Raw genomic sequence first — 20041 nt, 5'->3', positions numbered from 1 at the left:
GACTTCATGTTAGGCTGCCTTTCCCGCGACCCGCATGTTATACGCATTTTAGACAACACCGATTACTGGTTGTTTACCCTTCTCGACCCTCGCTACAAAGAGAACTTCTCATCTCTCATTCCTCTGGTGGAGAGGACGAGCAAAACAGTGCAATACCAGAAGATCCTTGTTGAAAAATTGCTCCAAAAATTTCCATCTGACAACGCTGGCGGCAGAGTCCGTAGTTCCTTGGCCAACCGAGGAGGGGAGACAAGGGGAACACACAGCAGTTACAACAGAGGCAGGGCAACACTCTCCGAAGCCTGGGACAGTTTCATGACACTCCGCCAGCACCCTCACCCTGATGCGCGGCCTAGTGTCACAAGGAGAGAAAAATTTTGGACGAGGGTGAAGGAGTACATAGCAGACCATGTCAGCGTCCTCCATGATCCCTCAGTGCCTTACAACTACTGGGTTTCCAAGCTGGACACATGGCACGAACTGGCGCTCTATGCCTTGGAGGTGTTGGCCTGCCCTGCCGACAGCGTTTTGTCTGAGCGGGTATTTAGTGCTGCTGGTGGCATTATAACAGATAAGCGTATCCGCCTGTCAACTGAAAATGCTGACAGGTTGACTCTTATAAAAACGAACAAGGCCTGTATTGACCTTGACTTCTCGACTTCATCAGAGGAAAGCGGCTGAACATAAAGGCACTTAAAATGTGTTGTTTATAATGTACTGAATACACTGTATTCCCATGCACCACTTCCATAACAAACAAGGGTATATGGTTGAATCTTCCTTTTCTCATCCTCCTCCTCCTCTTCCATCATATCAACATGCCTATTCGTCACATATAATGCCCTCGCATATATGCCCTTTACATATAATGTTTTACAGGGTCAGCTCACATGCAGGCCCACACATATAATTTTTTACAGGTTCAGCTCACCAGCAGGCCCTTGCATACAATTTTTTAGAGGGTCAGCTCACCAGCAGGCCCTCACCTACAATCTTTTATAGGGTCAGCTCACCTTCAGGCCCTCGCATATAATTTTTTAGAGGGTCAGTTCACCAGCAGGCCTTCACCTACAATCTTTTACAGGGTCAGCTCACCAGCAGGTCCGCAACTAAAATCTTTTACAGGGTCAGCTTACCTGCAGGCCCTCACCTAAAATCTTTTACAGGGTCAGCTCACCTGGAGGCCTTCACCTAATTATACCTAATAGGTAATTTGCGCACATGCTGCCTTGCTTGAATGTAGTAGCCGTAGCTGTTTCTCAGGCTCCCTCTCCGGAATCGAACCATGATTCCCCCGTTACCCATGGTCTACATGGTTTGGGCTGAAAATAACATCGAAAGTTGATAGGGCAGACATCCGAATAGATCGTCACTGTCACCATCTAGAGTCACCAAAGCGGCAGCAGGCCCTCGCCCATAATGTTTTAGATGGTCAGATCAGCAGGCCCTTGCTCCAAATGTTTTTGAGGGTCACCAGCAGGCCATCAATCATAATTTTTCAAGGCTGTGTATAATGCCCTCCTTTATGTGTAACAAAGGGTGTATTGGAGTGCCGTTTCCTTGTAATTTTTGGCAGCCCTTTCATTTAGTGCATAGGCTTTCTGAGTGTAGGAGTCCCACTACCTGAACAATTGTACCACAATGTGAATGAGGCCCTCCTTTATGTGATATACAGGTTGTATCGGAGTGCCTCTTCCTTGTAATTTTTAGCAGCACTTGCACTTTATATACAAGTAAATATACAGGAAAGAATGTTTCCTATCAATTTTTCCTCAAAAATCGTTTTTTTTCCTTCGGTTTTGTGCATATTATTGTCAGTCTGTAAAAGTGGCGTACTATTCGGACAACATTGTTCCCAGCAGCGACCTGCAAGTACAAGATGCATCCAGACGTCCTCCCCATGCTGTTCTAGAACCATTTCTGTGGTGTTTCCATCAATTTCTGACATTTTCCTATGAACCAGGCACCCTCCCCTCTTCATAGCAGATGGTACCTGGTTTAATTCTCGGGTTCTCCCATTGACTTCCATTATACACGGGTGCTCGGTCGAGCACCCAAACATACCGATGTGTTCGGCCCGAACCCCCGAGCAATACGGTGCTCGATGAACACTAGCAGCATGTCACCGCTGAAGCCAGTCATTGGGTGGACATGCCCACGTACTACCGGATGTAAACTGTGGAGGGGACCGGAAGATGGAGACATCAGAGGCAGCGCAAAGGGCCGGAGCAGTGTGGAGCAGGTAAAATGAATCTTCCGATTCAGGGGGAAGACTGCAGACACTTGCTTAAAAATCATTATACACTGAACAAAAATATAAACGCAACACTTTCGTTTTGCTCCCATTTTGCATGAGCTGAACTCAAAGATCTGAAACATTTTCTACATTCCCCAAAGACCCATTACTCTCAAATATTGTTCACAAATCTGTCTAAATCTGTTAGTGAGCACTTCTCCTTTGCCTAGTGTCACGACCCATGGTCATGGTCGTGACTCTGGAACCGCATGCAGTTGCCTGCGGTCTTGTCTTATCGTCAATCACAGGTTGAGGGCTGTAGTATGTTGCCTCACCTGTGGTTGCCGCTGGCAACATAATGTATGTGGCAGTTTAGCAGCCTGACCTGGTGCTGGGCAGCTTGCTGTCAAGTGCATGCAGTTACACCTGGTTGGGTGTGTGTGTATATATGCACTTTGTATGTCTGTTTGTTGTGCACGAGGTTGTGTTTGTGTGCACTGTGACACCTCCCTTCACTTGTGGTTGTCCGCGGCAACGTCTGGTGTTGTGTGCATGTGGTGGCAGTGTCTCGGCCTGCTGGCTGTTCCTCAGGACATGATTGCCACGCATGCCGTTGCCGGCGGTAACAGGTGAGTGTGTTTGTGTGCACTTTCTCCTTTAAGTGGCTGTCTTCCCTTCCCTGGTGTGAGAAGGGTTAATTCCCTTCTGTGTCTGTGAACACTGGGTGTGTCTGTGTGGGTGTGGCTACTTGGGCTATAAAGCCTCAGTGAAGACCTGAAGCTGAGGGGTACTCCAGCCTTGTTTGTAAGCTGGAGGCACCCTCCTGGTCCCTTATGCCATCTGCCAGTGAGGGCCACCCTTGTGGTCATAAATCTTGTTTGATGCTATGAAAAGGTGATACACGATGTTATGAAGATGTGTTGGTGTTCTGCTTATTTATTGCAGCGTATGGTTTCCTGGGTTCCTGTGTGGTGTGTGCTCTGTCTCTTGTGTTGTTGTGGACAGCAGCACTTATACTTGGGTTCCAGGCTCTGTGTCTGTGGCAGGTAGGTGTGGTACTGGTTGCACTTACCTGCCATTGCCATATGTCTGTTTCTGTTCTCCTTTCTTCATAGCTTGGCCAGTGAGACTCTGGTTCCTCCGTATCCAGGAGGAACATGTTGTCTTACTCTGCTCCTAGTCCAGGGCCGCCCTGAGGGCTAGTAGGAATTACAGGTTCCAGTGTATGAGCCCTCCCACCATCAGGGTCGGCTCATACGGCTAGGAGACCGGGTCAGAAGTAGGGATGTGATTAGGAGGTTACCTGCTCCCTATTTCTGTCATCCTGGTCAAGCAGGTCATCGCACGGCTGAGGGTTTTCCCCATCCTCAGCCGTGACACCTAGATAATCCATCCCACCTCACAGGTGTGGCATATCAAGGTGCTGATTAGACAGCATGAATATTGCACAGGCGTTTCAGAGAATTTGGCAGTACATCCAACAGGCCTCACACACCAGCCCAGGACCTCCACATCCAACATGTTCACCTCCATGATGTCACCGCCAGCTCTCTGAGAAGCTTTGGCAGACGTTCTTCTGTACCTCTTGCATGATGTTCTTTGTTTTGGTTTCACTTTGTCATCTCTTTTCCTTCTCCCAGCTGTCATCTATTTACACTGATTGCCTCCCTTTATATTCCCTCCCATACTGCCTCACTTTGCGGTTTATACTACTTCCTGAATTGTGTTCACTGCTAGAGGCTGCAACTGCTGGTTCCTCAGATAAGTCTTTTTCCTTTATTTGTGTTTCCGTGCTGGCTTGATTCTAGGTGACCCTGAATCCCACCGTATTAAGTGCAGGGAGCCGGTGGTCGTGTCCCCTCACTATTATAGGGTATTCAGGTGTCACACAGTCTATGTACGAGTGCATGCAATCATCTATCATAAAGATCTTTGCATGGGCATAGCAGTCAGGGAGAGCTCTTGTGGTTTTATAGGGCTCACCCATATGTTCCTTAGTTTGGGATCAAGTCAGTCGGATGTTTATTTATAACTTCCAGTTTTCTGCAACACCATCCGTGACCCATGATCGTCTGAGACCAGCCACCCGGACAGCTGCAGCAACAATCGATTTGCATAACCAAAGAATTTCTGCACAAACTGTCAGAAACCGTCTCAGGGAAGCTCATCTGCATGCTCGTTGTCCTCATTGGGGTCTGGACCTGACTGCAGTTCGTCGTCGTAACCGACTTGAGTGGGCAAATGCTCACATTCGATGGCATCTGGCATATTGGAGAGGCTTTCTGTTCACGGATGAGTCCCATTTTTCACTGTTCAGGGCAGATGGCAGACAGCGTGTGTGGCATCGTGTGGGTGAGCGGTTTGTTGACGTCAACGTTGTGGATCGAGTGGCCCATGGTGGCGGTAGGGTTATGGTATGGGCAGGCGTATGTTATGGACAACCAACACAGGTGCATTTTATTGATGGCATTTTGAATGCACAGAGATACCGTGATGAGATCCTGAGGCCCATTGTTGTGGCATTCATCCACGACCATCACCTCATGTTGGAGCATGATAATGCATGGCCCCATATTGCAAGGATCTGTACACAATTCCTTGAAGCTGAAAACATCCCAGTTCTTGCATGGCCAGCATACTCACCGGACATGTCACCCATTGAGCATGTTTGGGATGCTCTGGATCGGCGTATACCACAGCGTGTTCCAGTTCCTGCCGATATTCGGCAACTTCACACAGCTATTGAAGAGGAGTGGACCAACACTCCACAGGCCACAATAAACAACCTGATCAACTCTATGCGACGAAGATGTGTTGCACTGCATGAAGCAAATGGTGGCCACACCAGATACTGACTGGTTTTCTCGCGCCCCCCCCCCCCCCCCCCCCCACCCCAGTAAGGCAAAACTGTGCACATTTCAGAGTGGCCTTTAATAGTGGGCAATATTCATGCTGTCTAATCAGCACCTTGATATGCCACACCTGTGAGGTGGGATGGATTATCTCGGCAAAGGGAAAGTGCTCACTAACACAGATTTAGACAGATTTATGAACAATATTTGAGAGTAATGGGTCTTGATTGGTTGGATCTGAGACATTATATGTTGAGTCTAGTTTCAAGTTACGATGGGTCAGAAAAGACCATTGTGTGTTGAAAAGATTGTATCTTGAGGCCATTGTATCCTGAGGGAGCACTGTAATATGATTTCCCCTATACATATGTAATTTAATAATGTTCTGTCTCCATATTCAGTCATATAAGGTTTTTGTTCAGTACTGACGGCTTCTTGAATATAGGGAGAGCAGTACCCAGAAATCATAGGGTCCCAGCAAGTCACAATGGACTGCATTCCTCTGTGAGAGCTGGGCTACAACTTGCAAAGTGAGTGCCCACCCTCATTTTTCAGAATTCTGTGTTGATTCATTTCATGATCTACCTCTTTAGAGGAGCTCTGATTGTTCATTTTTTACCTGATCCAGGTTGCAGGCAGTCACCACTGGGGGGAGCCACCTGCATATGGCTTTATACTGCTGAATGCAATGGGAGCTGTATAAATCTGAATGTGGTGAGCTCCCCCTAGTGGTGACTAGTGGAATCTGCTATGACAGTGTAACTGTAAGGGTATGTTCTGTGCTAGAAAAAAAACTTATGGATTCTCGTGTGTTTAGGATGCGATTTGTATCCCAATGCGTTTTGGTGCAGTTTTGATGTGGTTTTTTCATGGACTACATGGGAGAGTGCCATGCACATGTTATGCCAGTGCTGTAAAGTAAACACTAATGTAGTGTTTACTTGACATGGATTTCACCCTATGCACAGCAACATAAATTGACATGTAGCAGGTTCAATATCTCCTAAAGATGTTTTTCACAGCATATGGATCAGATTTGGTAAAATTTCATCCACCTGAAACACACTGTGGATTTTCCACACAATTCTGCAATCATTTTTTTTTTATTATTACTCAAGTGCATCTAAAATATGAAAAAAAATCAGTTTGCAAAAAAGTTTGGATATAAAATCGACTACAGTTTTGTGTATACAGCTCCTCTGCAGACCTATGTGTCTGTGTGATAGCGGATAGCCTCTGCAGTCATGTCCTACTGTCTTCATCTGCCCTCGCTTCTACTGTCTGTAGTTTAGCGAGAAGAGGGGCAGAGGGAATGGAGTAAAGCATGACTGCAGGAGAGGTCAATTCTCCTTCCTTCCTTTTAGGAACTTTGCCAAGAAAATACAAGAAGGAGCTGCTGGCAGTCAAACTGCGGAACCGGCCCAGCAAGCAGGAGCTAGAGGACAGGAACATCTTCCCCCAGAGAACCGATGAGGAGAGGCAACAAATACGACAGCAAATCGAAATCAAACTTTCAAAGTAAGTGTCTGGGAGAACTGGTGTTACTGGGAATAATCTGTATATGATGTCTCTGGGAAAGGAACCTCCAGGCCTTACCCATTCCATACCCACTAACTTTTTGAAGCCAACAGTAGGTGGAACCACCAAGTGGCACCAACCCCCACCACACACATTGCAGATTTTTCAGATGCCCTTCTTTGAGCTCCACCAAAAAGACAGCCAGCAGCAGTGCTACCATCTGGTATCCTTGTAACTTTACCCCTACAAATGTTAGCCACAGTGTCCCCATGTCCCTCAGACACAATATCCCCATAAGAGACAGTCTGTGCCCATCTTGCACCAGCTGACGTGTTCCCATAAGTGCCAGTCTGAAGGCACATAGGCTTTAACTGCTGACCCCATAAGGGTCGGCCATAGTTACCTAAACACCTTTTCAAATTATACAATCACCTTGTCCCCATAACAACCCCAGAGTCCCTTAAAGGACATCTGTCAGCAGATTGTACCTATGAAACTGGCTGACCTGTTACATGCGCACTTGAAGGCATCTGTGTTGGTCCCATGTTCATATGTGCCCACATTGCGGTGAAAAATTATGTTTTAATATATGCAAATGAGCCTCTAAGAGCAACAGGGGCGTTACCATTACACCTAGAGGCTGTCCTCTCTGCAGCTGCTGCAACCAGGCTCGGACTGGCTCACCGGGAAGCCGGTGAAATGCCCGGTGGGCCCCTTGCCTGTCTGCTTATACTACAGCCAGGGCCACGAGCAGGGGCAGGGGAGTTACTATACTTTCAGGCACCTGGCTGTTATCAGGTGCTGGACTGCAGCACTGGCACATATATCATGTTACTTTGGTGAAAGGGACAGCACAATACTTTGCAGCACTTGTTCCTTTCTCCAAAGTAAACTTCACCGACCCGACATGAGCAGAGAGCTCCCCCCCCCCTCCTCTCTGCAGTGTGATATTCCATCATCTGTGAGGAGGGGGCGGAGCCAGAGGAGCCGACAGCTGAGGCAGCAGCAGGAGATGGAGACGCTGCTCTCTCTGAGTCACTGTGCCTCCCTCCAGTATAAAGTCCAGTCCTCTTCTCTGGTCCCACTACTCCACACAGCAGCGCTGGGGTAAGTTACTGTGGGAGGGAAGTGGGAAGTTAGGAGAGTCCTGAAGCTGCTGCCCCTGCACATCTTGTGTCCCCCTGTTCCAGCCCCTCACAGACCTTTCCCACCAACTATCTCACCTATACTTTATACAGGGCAAGAAGTTATGTCTCCCAGTGTCCCCCTCTTCCCTCTCATCAGTGGCATTTCACACTTTCCCAGCCCCTCACCCCCACATAATATGTAATGTCTCTGGAGCAGTGGCGTGCACACAATCCATGGGGCCACAGTGCAAAACTGAACCATGGGCCCCCCCCCCCAACCTCCCTCCACCAGCAGCAGAGTTAGGCTACTTTCACACCTGCGTTAGGTGCGGATCCGTCTGGTGTCTGCACAGACGGATCCGCACCTATCATGCAAACGCTTGTATCCGTTCAGAACGGATCCGTTTGCATTACCACGAACAAAAAAAACAAGATAATGCAAACGGATCCGTTTTGACTTACACTAAACGTCAATGGGAGACGGATCCGTTTTCAATTGCACCATATTGTGTCAGTGAAAACGGATCCGTCCTCATTGACTTACATTGTAAGACAGGACGGATCCGTTTGGCTCCGCATCGCCAGGCGGACACCAAAACGAATCTGCACACACGGATCCGCACCTATAATGCAAACGCTTGTATCCGTTCAGAACAGATCCGTTTGGCTGCAAGCAGCGTTTTGGTGTCCGCCTCCGGAGCGGAATGGAGGCTGAACGGAGGCAAACTGATGCATTCTGAACGGATCCTTATCCATTCAGAATGCATTGGGGCTGAACTGATCCGTTTTGGGCCGATTGTGAGAGCCGCCCTGAAACAAATCTCGCAAGCGGACCCAGAAACGCCAGTGTGAAAGTAGCCTAACTCTGCTATATTTCTGTAGCCTGCAACCTCTGACTGCCCAGTTGGGCTGAAACTACTACACCCAGCATGTTCTGGCAGTAATAGTAAATGGATATTGGTGCAATTCTGAGCTACTAGTCTATATAATACAATATAATACAATATAATATTATATAGACTAGTAGCTCAGAATTGCACCAATATCCATTTACTATTACTGCCAGAACATGCTGGGTGTAGTAGTTTCAGCCCAATTGGGCAGTCAGAGGTTGCAGGCTACAGAAATATAGCAGAGCTAGTTATAAAGGCAGCCCCCATCAGACCCTACTCTGAACTCACTGACCATAAATGTGGTGAGCAATTAAAAGGACCTTCTCTTTTTTTTTTTTTTTTACAAATCTTATCTTCACTTCCGCACCGGCTTCTTCACGCTCTCCCGAAAGCTTTTCCGGCGCCTTCTCCCTGCTGCGTCTCGGCGTTGTTGTGCGCCTGCGCAGCCTAGGGAAACGTCATGTCCGGTGCAGCCACCCAACAGGAAATGACTAGCCACGCCGCACCCGCATGGGGAGGAGAATCAGGGGGAGAAGACTCTCACTCAAGGAGGGTAGGGCTGGCCTGGCACTGCAGCGCAGAAACGCAACACTGGGCGGCGGCAGGCCCCGGGTCGGCCGCCCGGGTTAAGGCTGTTTCACACGAGCGAGTCCATTGCGGGAATCGCGCTCCGTGTGTGAGTGTGATCCTCCGCTCTGGACTTGCAGGAGCGCACGGCATTATCATGATTTATAATGCTATGTGCCTCTGCTTGACCTTATTTCTACAGAATCATACTGACAGCTTTATGACGCTATGTCCAGAGCGGAGGTTCACACTCACACACGTGTGAAACACTCACTCGCTCGTGTGAAACAGCCCTTATACAGGCAGGCACAGCACTACTGCAGGGCGGGGCCAGGGGTCCACAGGCAGCTGGGCCCCCTGGAGTGCTGGGCCCGGTCGCAACTGCGACCCCTGCATGTACGCCCCTGCTCTGGAGGTTATATCAGTACTGGAGCGATATAAGAGGAGTGGCTGATATCAGTCACATAGGATGTAATGTCCCTGAAGGTTATATCAGCGTTGGAGCGTTATAAGAGGAGCGGCTGATATCAGTCACATATGATGTAATGTCTCTGGAGGTTACCGTATTTTTCGCCCCATAAGACGCACTCCCCCCCCCCCAAAATGGGGGGAAAATGCCCCTGTGTCTTATGGGGCGAATGCTGACATTTTTACATCGCAGGCTGCGATGTATGAGCGAGCGGGGAGGGACTGGGAGGAGGAGCTGGGGGCCGGCAATTGCGGCAGGGCTGGTGCAGTCACTGTACTCCGGCCCCGCCGCTCCAGTGCTGCAATATTCAAATATAAAATGTCTCATTCAATTAAAAGTGATTAAACATGCCCCCTTCCCCCACACACTTTTAATATTACCGTACACCCTAACAGCTTCTGTAGAATATAGGCCAGGCGGGCGGCAGCATAACTCCCTGATGTCACTTGCCTGCGCCACCTACTTTATGAATCAAGCAGGCGGCGCAGGCACGTGACGTCAGTGAGTGACGCGCTGGCCGCCCGGCCTGCCTGCCTGCGTAGTACAGAAGCTGTTAGGGTATACAGTATTATTAGGAGTGAGGGGGCATGTTTAATCACTTTTAATTGAATGAGACATTTTATATTTGTATACTGCAGCACTGGAGCGGTGGGGGATCTGTGGATGACAGTTTTATGGGGGACATCTGTGGATGGCACTGTTAAGGGGTGGGGGGTCTGTGGATGGCACTGTTAAGGGGTGGGGGGTCTGTGGATGGCACTGTTACGGGGTGGGGGGGGGTCTGTGGATGGCACTGTTGTGGGGGGGGTCTGTGGATGGCACTGTTATGGGGTGGGGGGGTCTGTGATGGCACATCCATAACAGTGCCATCCACAGATCCCCCATAACAGTGCCATCCACAGATCCCCCATAACAGTGCCATCCACAGATCCCCCATAACAGTGCCATCCACAGATCCCCCATAACAGTGCCATCCACAGATCCCCCAAAACAGTGCCATCCACAGATCCCCCAAAACAGTGCCATCCACAGATCCCCCAAAACAGTGCCATCCACAGATCCCCCAAAACAGTGCCATCCACAGATCCCCCAAAACAGTGCCATCCACAGATCCCCCAAAACAGTGCCATCCACAGATCCCCCAAAACAGTGCCATCCACAGATCCCCCAAAACAGTGCCATCCACAGATCCCCCAAAACAGTGCCATCCACAGATCCCCCAAAACAGTGCCATCCACAGATCCCCCAAAACAGTGCCATCCACAGATCCCCCAAAACAGTGCCATCCACAGATCCCCCAAAACAGTGCCATCCACAGATCCCCCAAAACAGTGCCATCCACAGACCCCCCAAAACAGTGCCATCCACAGATCCCCCAAAACAGTGCCATCCACAGATCCCCCAAAACAGTGCCATCCACAGATCCCCCAAAACAGTGCCATCCACAGATCCCCCAAAACAGTGCCATCCACAGATCCCCCCCATAACAGTGCGTCATCCACAGATCCCCCCATAAGGCCTCATGCACACGACCGTTGTTGTGTTCCGTTCCGCAAAATGGGGTTCCGTTGTTCCGTTTCCGTTTTTGTTTCCGTGTGTCTTCCTTTATTTTTGGAGGATCACCAGACATGAAGGAAAGTAAAAAAAAATCTAAGTCAAGTTTGCCATGCAAATGATAGGAAAAAAACGGATGCGGACACGTGGACGTGGATTACAATCTTGTGTGCCTTCGCGTTTTTTCACGGTCCCATTGACTTGAATGGGTCCGCAAACCGTTTTCCGTGGAAAAAATAGGACAGGTTATATTTTTTTGACGGACTGGAATCACGGACGCGGATGACAAACGGTGCATTAGCCGAGTTTTCAACAAACCCATTGAAAGTCAATGGGTCCGCAGAAAATCACGAAAAACTGAACAACGGACACGGAATAAAACAACGGTTGTGTGCATGAGGCCTAACAGTGCGTCATCCACAGATCCCCCATAACAGTGCCATCCCCAGATCCCCCCATAAGTGTCCTTCACAGATCCCCCCCCCCCATAACAGTCTCCTTCACAGATCCCAGTAACAGTGCCATCCACAGACCACCATTAGTTCCAAACCCACCAAAAGCACACCTTTTGGTTAAAAATATTTTTTTTCTTATTTTCCTCCCCAAAAACCTAGGTGCGTCTTATGGGCCGGTGCGTCTTATAGGGCGAAAAATACGGTATATCAGTACTAGAGCGTTATAACAGGAGCGGCTGATATCAGTCACATATGGATAGGTTATCAGTATCTGATTGGTGGGGGTCTGACACCCGGGACTAGGGATCAACTGATATAGATTTTTTTTAGAGCCGATAACCTGTGAACTTTCAGGCCGATAGCCGATAATTTATACCAATATTTTGTGCATTTTCACAAATTCCTACACAAATCTGTTGTTAAATGAAGAGATGCCATTTATATATCTAAGATTAAATATTTATACTTAATATTTTGGTGTTTTTTTTTTATTTAATAACTATTTCCCCCTTAGGGGCTAGAACCTGGATCCCTTGTCCTATTCACCCTAATAGAGCTCTATCAGGGTGAATAGGACTTCACACTCTCCCTGCTGCCCTGTGCATAGTACACATGTCAGCAGGGAGCTGACTATGGCAGCCAGGGCGTCTGTAGCGTCCTGGCTGCCATGGTAACCGATCAGAGCCCTGCAATTACACTGCTTGGGCTCTGATCAGCAGCTGCCACTTCCACCAATGAAGATAACTTGCCCATTAATTATATAGCGACACCTGACCTCTATGAGAGGTAGCTGCGATCCGCGACAGTTAACCCCTCAGGTGCAGCTATATGATTCACCCGCCTCCTATATTTGAATTAATAACTGAGTTAACATCATTGGTGGCACAATGGCCACAGCCCCTCCCCTCCTCCTCCCCTCTTGCCTCTCACTGGTGGCAGCAGCGGCACAGGGGGGAGGGACTGCTTCCTTCTCCCCTGTGCTGCTGAGGGAACATTGATCGCGTTGATAGCAGCACGATCCATGTTCGCGATTCGTTATCGGCATATCGGCAAGGTTAGATGCTGATACCGATAACTTTGAAAATCCTGAATATCGGCCGATAATATCGGTAAATCCAATAATCGGTCGATCCCTACCTGGGACCACTGCCGATCAGCCGTTTGAGAAGGCACCGGGGCTCCTGTCAGCCCTGTGCCCTTCTCTGTGATTGTTCTGGGCCATGTGACGTCACGTTCATTGATCAAGTGGCCTAGGAGCAGCTCAGCCCCATAGAGGTGAAAGGGGCTGAACATGATACCAAGCACAGCCGCTATACAATGTACGGCGCTGAGCTTGGTGAGCTGTGAGGAGGCCGGGGCACTACTGCGATCACTTAATAAACTTATCCTTCTGAATATGCAGGAAACATTTCCTTCACTTTGGATATTGTTTAGGCTGGGGGACTGGGTGGTACATCTAGGACATGGAAGGTCCACGTGTGACTGCTGTCTAAACTACTGACTGTAAATAACAGACACAGTTATCAACTAAATGAGTTGCTTAAAGGGAGTCTGTCATCACAGTTTCACCTTTTTAACCCTTCCCATAGCTTTCGAGCAGCATTACAGTTGATAAAAACGTTACCTTTATAAGCAATCGTTGACTTATAAATCATCTTAGTAGGATATGCAAATGAGGGCTCGCAAGTGCCCAGGCGCGGCGTCAACCTCGTAGGCGCACTGCGATGTCCATTCCTGGTACGGCATCACAGTAATTAATGCGCATGTGCCGGTAACGGACTCAGTGCGCAGGCGCGGGATCTCGGCAAAAGAAGAAGTAAGAAGATGGGCGGGCAGAGGGAAAGGATGGGCGGGGGCAAGCGACGATGAGGCAGAGCTGCCTGGGCACCTACGAGGTTGACGCCGCCCCTGGGCACTTGCGAGCCCTCATTTGCACATCCTACTAAGATGATTTTTGCCAGTTTTATAAGTCCACGATTGCTTATAAAGGTATTGTTTTTATCAACTGTAATGCTGCTCGAAAGCTATGGGAAGGGTTAAAAAGGTGAAACTGTGATGACAGACTCTCTTTAAAGAGAAACTATTTGATATAGTGCAGTGCACAATACTGTTCTGTTTAGCATACTGTTACTGTATTGTGTGCTAAAATGCATACATTCATGTGTGCGAGACTGAAAAATGAACAAGTTATATCTCCAGCTCTAGGGTGGGCCCCCAAAATCAATTCCACTGGTGGGCCCTAGGCACCCCAGTCCGACACTGGCTGCAACCTCTGCACTTTGATTGACGAGACCAGGCGTGATCACGTTTACACTGTCTGTTCCTGTCAATCAAAGTCCAGAGAGCGCTGCAGTTGCAGAGAGAGCAGAGCCTCTAGGTGTAACGGCAACGCCCCTGTTTTTCTCAGCATGTGCCCTTTAAGATGATGCTATCATATGTCCACAACTATTTTGTCACAGTGGACCCTCTGAGTGGGTGGAAATGTATTTATTCATCTTCCTAACTTCTTAGAGCTCAGACATATGACCGTATTTTTCTTCAGTCTGCCATCTGCATTTTTTACAGATAACTTACTGATCCATTCATTTCTATGGATGACCGTTCCACAAATGATAGAACATGTCCTATTCTCGTCCGTACTGCGGGTGAAAAAAGTCAGTTCTATTGACAGCTGTGTGTATAAAGCCATAAGCCTCGTTCACATTTCTGTGTCCTTTTGACGTCCTTAAAAAAAATCAGTCCATGTTTTATCCTTGAAGATGTCCGTGAAGAATCCGTGTTTGGTCTAGGGTTGCACCGGGTATCGAATTATCGATACCCAATCGATACTTTTGTACTGGTATCGATTCGATGCGGCACCTGAGGGGTTAACTGCCGTGGATCGCAGCTCCCTGTCATAGAGGTCAGGTGTCAGCTATATGATTCTGCAGCCGGCACCTGCCTCCTGTATTTGAATTAATGGGTGAGTTATCTTCATTGGTGGCTCAGTGCGCCCCTTTCCCCAGTATTTAAAACATTGGTGGTGCAGTGCGCCCCCCCCAACCCCCCAGTATTAAAGTCATTGGTGGCGGTGGCCACAGGGTCCCCTCCCCCCTCTTCATTTGTGGCAGTGGCAGTTCCGATCGGAGCCCCAGCACCAGGACGCTACTGAAGCCCTGGCTTCTATGGTTATCTCCCTGCTGCTGTGTGCACTATGCACAGGGCAACAGTGAGAGTGTAAGATCCTATTCACCCTAATAGAGCTCTATTAGGGTGAATAGGACAAGGGCTCTAGCCCCTAAAGGGGCTAATAGTTAGTAAATAAAAAGTTTTTTAAAAAAAGTAAAAAAAAAAAAAAAACACCAAAAAATAGTTCAAATCACCCCTTTCCCAGTTTTACATATAAAATATATAAACAATAAATAAATAAACATATTATATATTTGAGAATGAATAAACTTACGCAGGCTAAGTGAATATATTTACTAAGTGTGATTAAATATACAATAACACAAACAAATCACATACAGAATAATAAAAAGTAAATAAACATCACTAGCGTAAATATGGGGAAGGGATCCGGTCGATCATTCTATAACACTTGGCTGCCTACTACATTATAACACATGACCAACACCCCAGGGTATATAAGAGATAGGGCAAATCAATACTTACAGTGCTGCCCATAATTATTCATACCCCTGGCAAATTTTGACTTAAAGTTACTTTTATTCAAGCAGCAAGTATTTTTTTGACGGGAAATGACATAGGTGTCTCCCAAAAGATAAGACAATGTCCAAGAGGCATTATTGTGGAAAAAAAAACATTTCTCAGCTTTTATTTACATTTGAGCAAAAAAATACAAGATGTTCCGCACTGTGGAAAATCTCAGAGGACGTGGTAGGAAGCCAAAAGTGACACCTGTGCTGGCCAGGAGCATAGTTAGAGAGGTGAAAAAGAATCCAAGGATCACCACCAAGGCCATCCTGGTGAATCTGGGCTCTGCTGGTGGCAATGTCTCAAGGCAGACAATCCAACGGACACTGCACACTGCTGGTTTCCACTTCTCCAGATGAGGCCTCATGCACACGACAGTATTTTTTTGTGGTCCGCAAAAAGCTGTTCCGTTGTTCCGTGATCCGTTTCCGTTTTTGTTTCCGTGTGTCTTCCTTGATTTTTGGAGGATCACCAGACATGAAAAGTGAAAAAAAAATCTAAGTCAAGTTTGCCTTGCAAATGATAGGAAAAAAACGGACGCGGATGCGCGGACGCAGATGACAATCTTGTGTGCCTCCGTGTTTTTTCACGGACCCATTGACTTGAATGGGTCCGCAAACCGTTGTCCATGAAAAAAATAGGACAGGTCATATTTTTTTGACGGACTGGAAACACGGATCACAGACGCGGATGACAAACGGTGCATTATCTGAGTTTTCAACTGACCCATTGAAGGTCAATGGGTCCGGAGAAAATCACGGAAAACGGAACAATGGACACGGAACACAACAACGGTCGTGTGCATGAGGCCTAAGGCACACAAAAGCTCGCTTGGCCTTTGCAAAAGCTCATCTGGACAAAGAAGAAGACTTCTGGTCTTCTGTGTTATAGTCAGATGAAACAAAAATGTTATTGTTTGGTCACAATGATGTTTCTTTCATTTGGCGTAAAAAAGGAGAAGCCTTCAACCCAAAGAACACCATCCCCACTGTCAAACATGGTGGTGGAAATCTAATCCTTTAGTTTTTTTTTCAGCCAATGGACCAGGGAAACTAATCACAGTAAGGCCTCATGCACACGACCATTGTGTGCATCCGCGGCCGTTGTTCCGTTTTCCGTTTTTTTTCGCAGACCCATTGACTTTCAATGGGTCCGTGGAAAAATCTGAAAATGCACCGTTTGGCTTCCGCGAAAAAAATATGACCTGTCCTACGGACAACGGTTCACGGACCCATTCAAGTCAATGGGTCCGTGAAAAATCACGGATGCACACAAGATAGTCATCCGCATCCGTGATCCATGTCCGTTTTTCCTATCATTTTCAATGCAAACTTTTTTTTCACTTTTCATGTCCGTGGATCCTCCAAAAATCAAGGAAGACCCACGGATGAAAAAACGGACACGGATCACGGAACAACGGAAACCGTTTTTCGGACCGCAAAAAAAAACGTCCGTGTGCATGAGGCCTAAACGGCACCATGAAAAAAGAGCAATACATGAGGATTCTCAAAGACAACATCAGGCAGTCTGCAGAGAAACTTGGCCTTGGGCACCAGTGGACATTTCAGCATGACAATGACCCAAAACACACAGCAAAAGTGGTGAAGAAATGGTTAGCAGACAACAACATTAACGATTTGGAGTGGCCCAGCCAGGGTCCAGACTTGAATCCAATTGAGAATCTGTGGAGGGAGCTAAAGATCAGGGTGATGGCAAGAAGACCCTCCAACCTGAAAGATTTAGAGCTCATTACTAAAGATGAATGGGCAAAAATACCTGTGGAGACATGCAAAAAGCTGGTCTGCAATTATAGGAAGCGTTTGCTGTAATAGCCAATAAAGGCTTTTCTATTGATTATTGAGAAGGGTATAAATAATTTTGGACTGGACACTTTTTGCTCAAATGTAAATAAAAGCTGAGAAATGTTTTTTTTTTTCCACAATAATGCCTCTTGTACATCGTCTTATTATCTTTTGGGAGACACCGATGTCATTTCCCGTCAAAAAATTACTTGCTGGTTGAATAAAAGTAACTTTAAGTCAAAATTTGCCAGGGGTATGAATAATTATGGGCAGCACTGTACATCCTACCTAGGATGAAGTGCCTGGTGGAATCCCAATTAATTGTTAGTGCAGACCACAATTATTCCCATCAGCCCCTCCTCCAGCGTGCATCACGCATGTCTGTGAGATCATTCAGGAATGTGGACTTTACAAAGCACATCATCAAACATAATGGTAATAGGAAAATGGAACAGAATTAAAGGGACAGAACCAATGAGTAATTAAAACATACTCTTACAATGCAGGGAGATTGCTGCCCTTGGTTAGATTGTGTAGGTATTCAGTGGCGTGCCTAGGGGGGGCTCTCAGGGGGGTGCCAGAAGCAATGAGCGCTTCCATCAATACAGATGGAAGCGCTCATTGCTGGAGCACTGACGCCCACATACTGCGGCAGGGCACGGGAGCGCATAGCTCCCTGCCCCGCCACCGATTACCGCCATAGGCTTCAGACCTAGTAGGCCTGAGGGCTATGCAGTAGTAAAATCCCGGCGCAGGCGTGCATGATGACGTCATTGCGCGCGCCTGTGCCGGGACGCAGCAGCACAGTGAAGTGTGCGTGCCTTCCTCTGCGAGCAAACGTAGGTGAGTATTTAGCTTTTAGGTTTTTGTTTCTTTCGTTTTTTTTATTTAATGTGCCAACTTTGGGGGACTGGGGGGGGGGGGACACACACAGAGCACATGTGGGGGAAAAATATTATGGTGGGATACTGTGTGGGGGCAAATTATTATGGGAGGGATTACTATGTGGGGGAAAATTATTATAGGAGGGATTACTGTGGGGGGCAAATTACTATATGGGGGCAGTGTGGGAGAAATGACTGTGTGGGGGCAGTATGGGGGAAACTACTGTGTGGGAGGCAGTGGGGGGGGGGAAACTACTGTGTGGGGGAACTACTGTGTGGGGGCAGTGAGAGGGAAATTACTGTGTGTGGGGGAAATTACTGTGTGGCGGCAGTGTGGGGGAAGTATGGGGGAAACTACTATGTGGTGGACGGAGTGGGGGAAACTACTGTGTGGGGGAAGTGTGGGGGAAATTACTGTGTGGGGGCAGTGTTTGGGAACTACTGTGTGGGTGCAGTGTGGGGTAAACTACTGTGTGGGGGCAGTGTGCGGGAAATTACTGCGTGGGGGGCAGTGTGAGGGAAACTACTGTGTGGGGGCAGTGTGGGGGATATTACTGTGTGGGGTGTGGGGGCAGTGTGGGGGAAATTACTGTTGGGGGGCAGTGTGGGGGAAACTACTGTGTGGGGGCAGTGTGGAGGAAACTTTTATGTGGGGGCAGTATGGGGGAAACTACTGTGTGGGAGGCAGTGGGGGGGGGGAAACTACTGTGTGGGGGCAGTGAGAGGGAAATTACTGTGTGTGGGGGAAATTACTGTGTGGTGGCAGTGTGGGGGAAGTATGGGGGAAACTACTATGTGGTGGACGGAGTGGGGGAAACTACTGTGTGGGGGAAACTATTGTGTGGGGGAAATTACTGTGTGGGGGCAGTGTTTGGGAACTACTGTGTGGGGGCAGTGTGGGGGAAACTACTGTGTGGAGGCAGTGTGCGGGAAATTACTGCGTGGGGGGCAGTGTGAGGGAAACTACTGTGTGGGGGCAGTGTGGGGGATATTACTGTGTGGGGTGTGGGGGCAGTGTGGGGGAAATTACTGTTGGGGGCAGTGTGGGGGAAACTACTGTGTGGGGGCAGTGTGGAGGAAACTTTTATGTGGGGGCAGTTTGGGGGAAATTACTGTATGGGGTACAGTGGGGAAAACTACTGTATGGGGGCAGTGTGGGGGGAAATTACTGTATGGGGGCAGTGTGGGGGAAATTACTGTGTGGGGCAAATTACTATATGGGGCAGTGTGGGGGAAATTACTGTATGGGGGCAGTGTGGGGGAAATTACTGTATGGGGGCAGTGTGGGGGAAATTACTCTGTGCTGGCAGTGTGGGGGAAATTACTGTATGGGGGCAGTGTGGGGGAAATTACTTTGTGGGGGCTGTTCTACCTCACAGTTTTTTTTTGCCTTCCTCTGGATCAACTTGCAGGATGACAGGCCGAACTGGATGGACAAATGTCTTTTTTCGGCCTTATGTACTATGTTAGTGTGGGGGATATTACTGTGTGGGGGCAGTGTGGAGGAAACTTCTATGTGGGGGCAGTGTGGGGGAAACTACTGTGTGGGGGCAGTGTGGGGGAAACTACTGTGTGGGGGCAGTGTGGGGAAAATTACTGTGTGGGGGCAGTGTGGGGAAAATTACTGTATGGGGGCAGTGTGGGGGAAATTACTGTGTGGGGCAAATGACTGTATGGGGCAGTGTAGGGTAAATTACTGTGTGGGGGCAGTGTGGGGGAAATTACTGTATGGGGGCAGTGTGGGGGAAATTACTGTGTGGGGGCAAATTATTATGGGGGCAGTGTGGGGGAAATTACTATATGGGGGCAGCGTGGGAGGCATTGCTATTGGGGAGGCACTGTAGGGGCAATTCTATTATTTCTGGGGACACTATACATGGATTATTACCTGGGTGTTATTATTACTGGAGGCACTCTAGGGGACATTATAACTGCTGTAGACACTATAGGGACAAAATAGTGAGGTCAGTAGACATAATTGGGGTAAT

The 20041-nt window shown here is 48.1% G+C and overlaps 1 protein-coding gene across 1 annotated transcript in view; it reads left to right on the top strand.

The window, feature by feature from the left end:
- The window catches only part of PHACTR3 (phosphatase and actin regulator 3), a 196221-nt gene that overhangs the window by 43055 nt on the left and 133125 nt on the right, over positions 1-20041 (top strand). Inside the window, exon 6 of the mRNA XM_040435867.1 lies at positions 6453-6606. Within this exon, the coding sequence (XP_040291801.1) occupies positions 6453-6606 (154 nt within the window). The remainder of the gene's footprint in view (positions 1-6452; positions 6607-20041) is intronic.

The sequence above is a fragment of the Bufo bufo genome, chromosome 6 (genome assembly GCF_905171765.1).
Source record: "Bufo bufo chromosome 6, aBufBuf1.1, whole genome shotgun sequence".
In the NCBI taxonomy this organism is placed as follows: domain Eukaryota; kingdom Metazoa; phylum Chordata; class Amphibia; order Anura; family Bufonidae; genus Bufo; species Bufo bufo.
The sequence above is the reverse complement of the archived record's forward strand: the minus strand, read 5'-3'. Positions and strand labels throughout refer to the sequence as shown.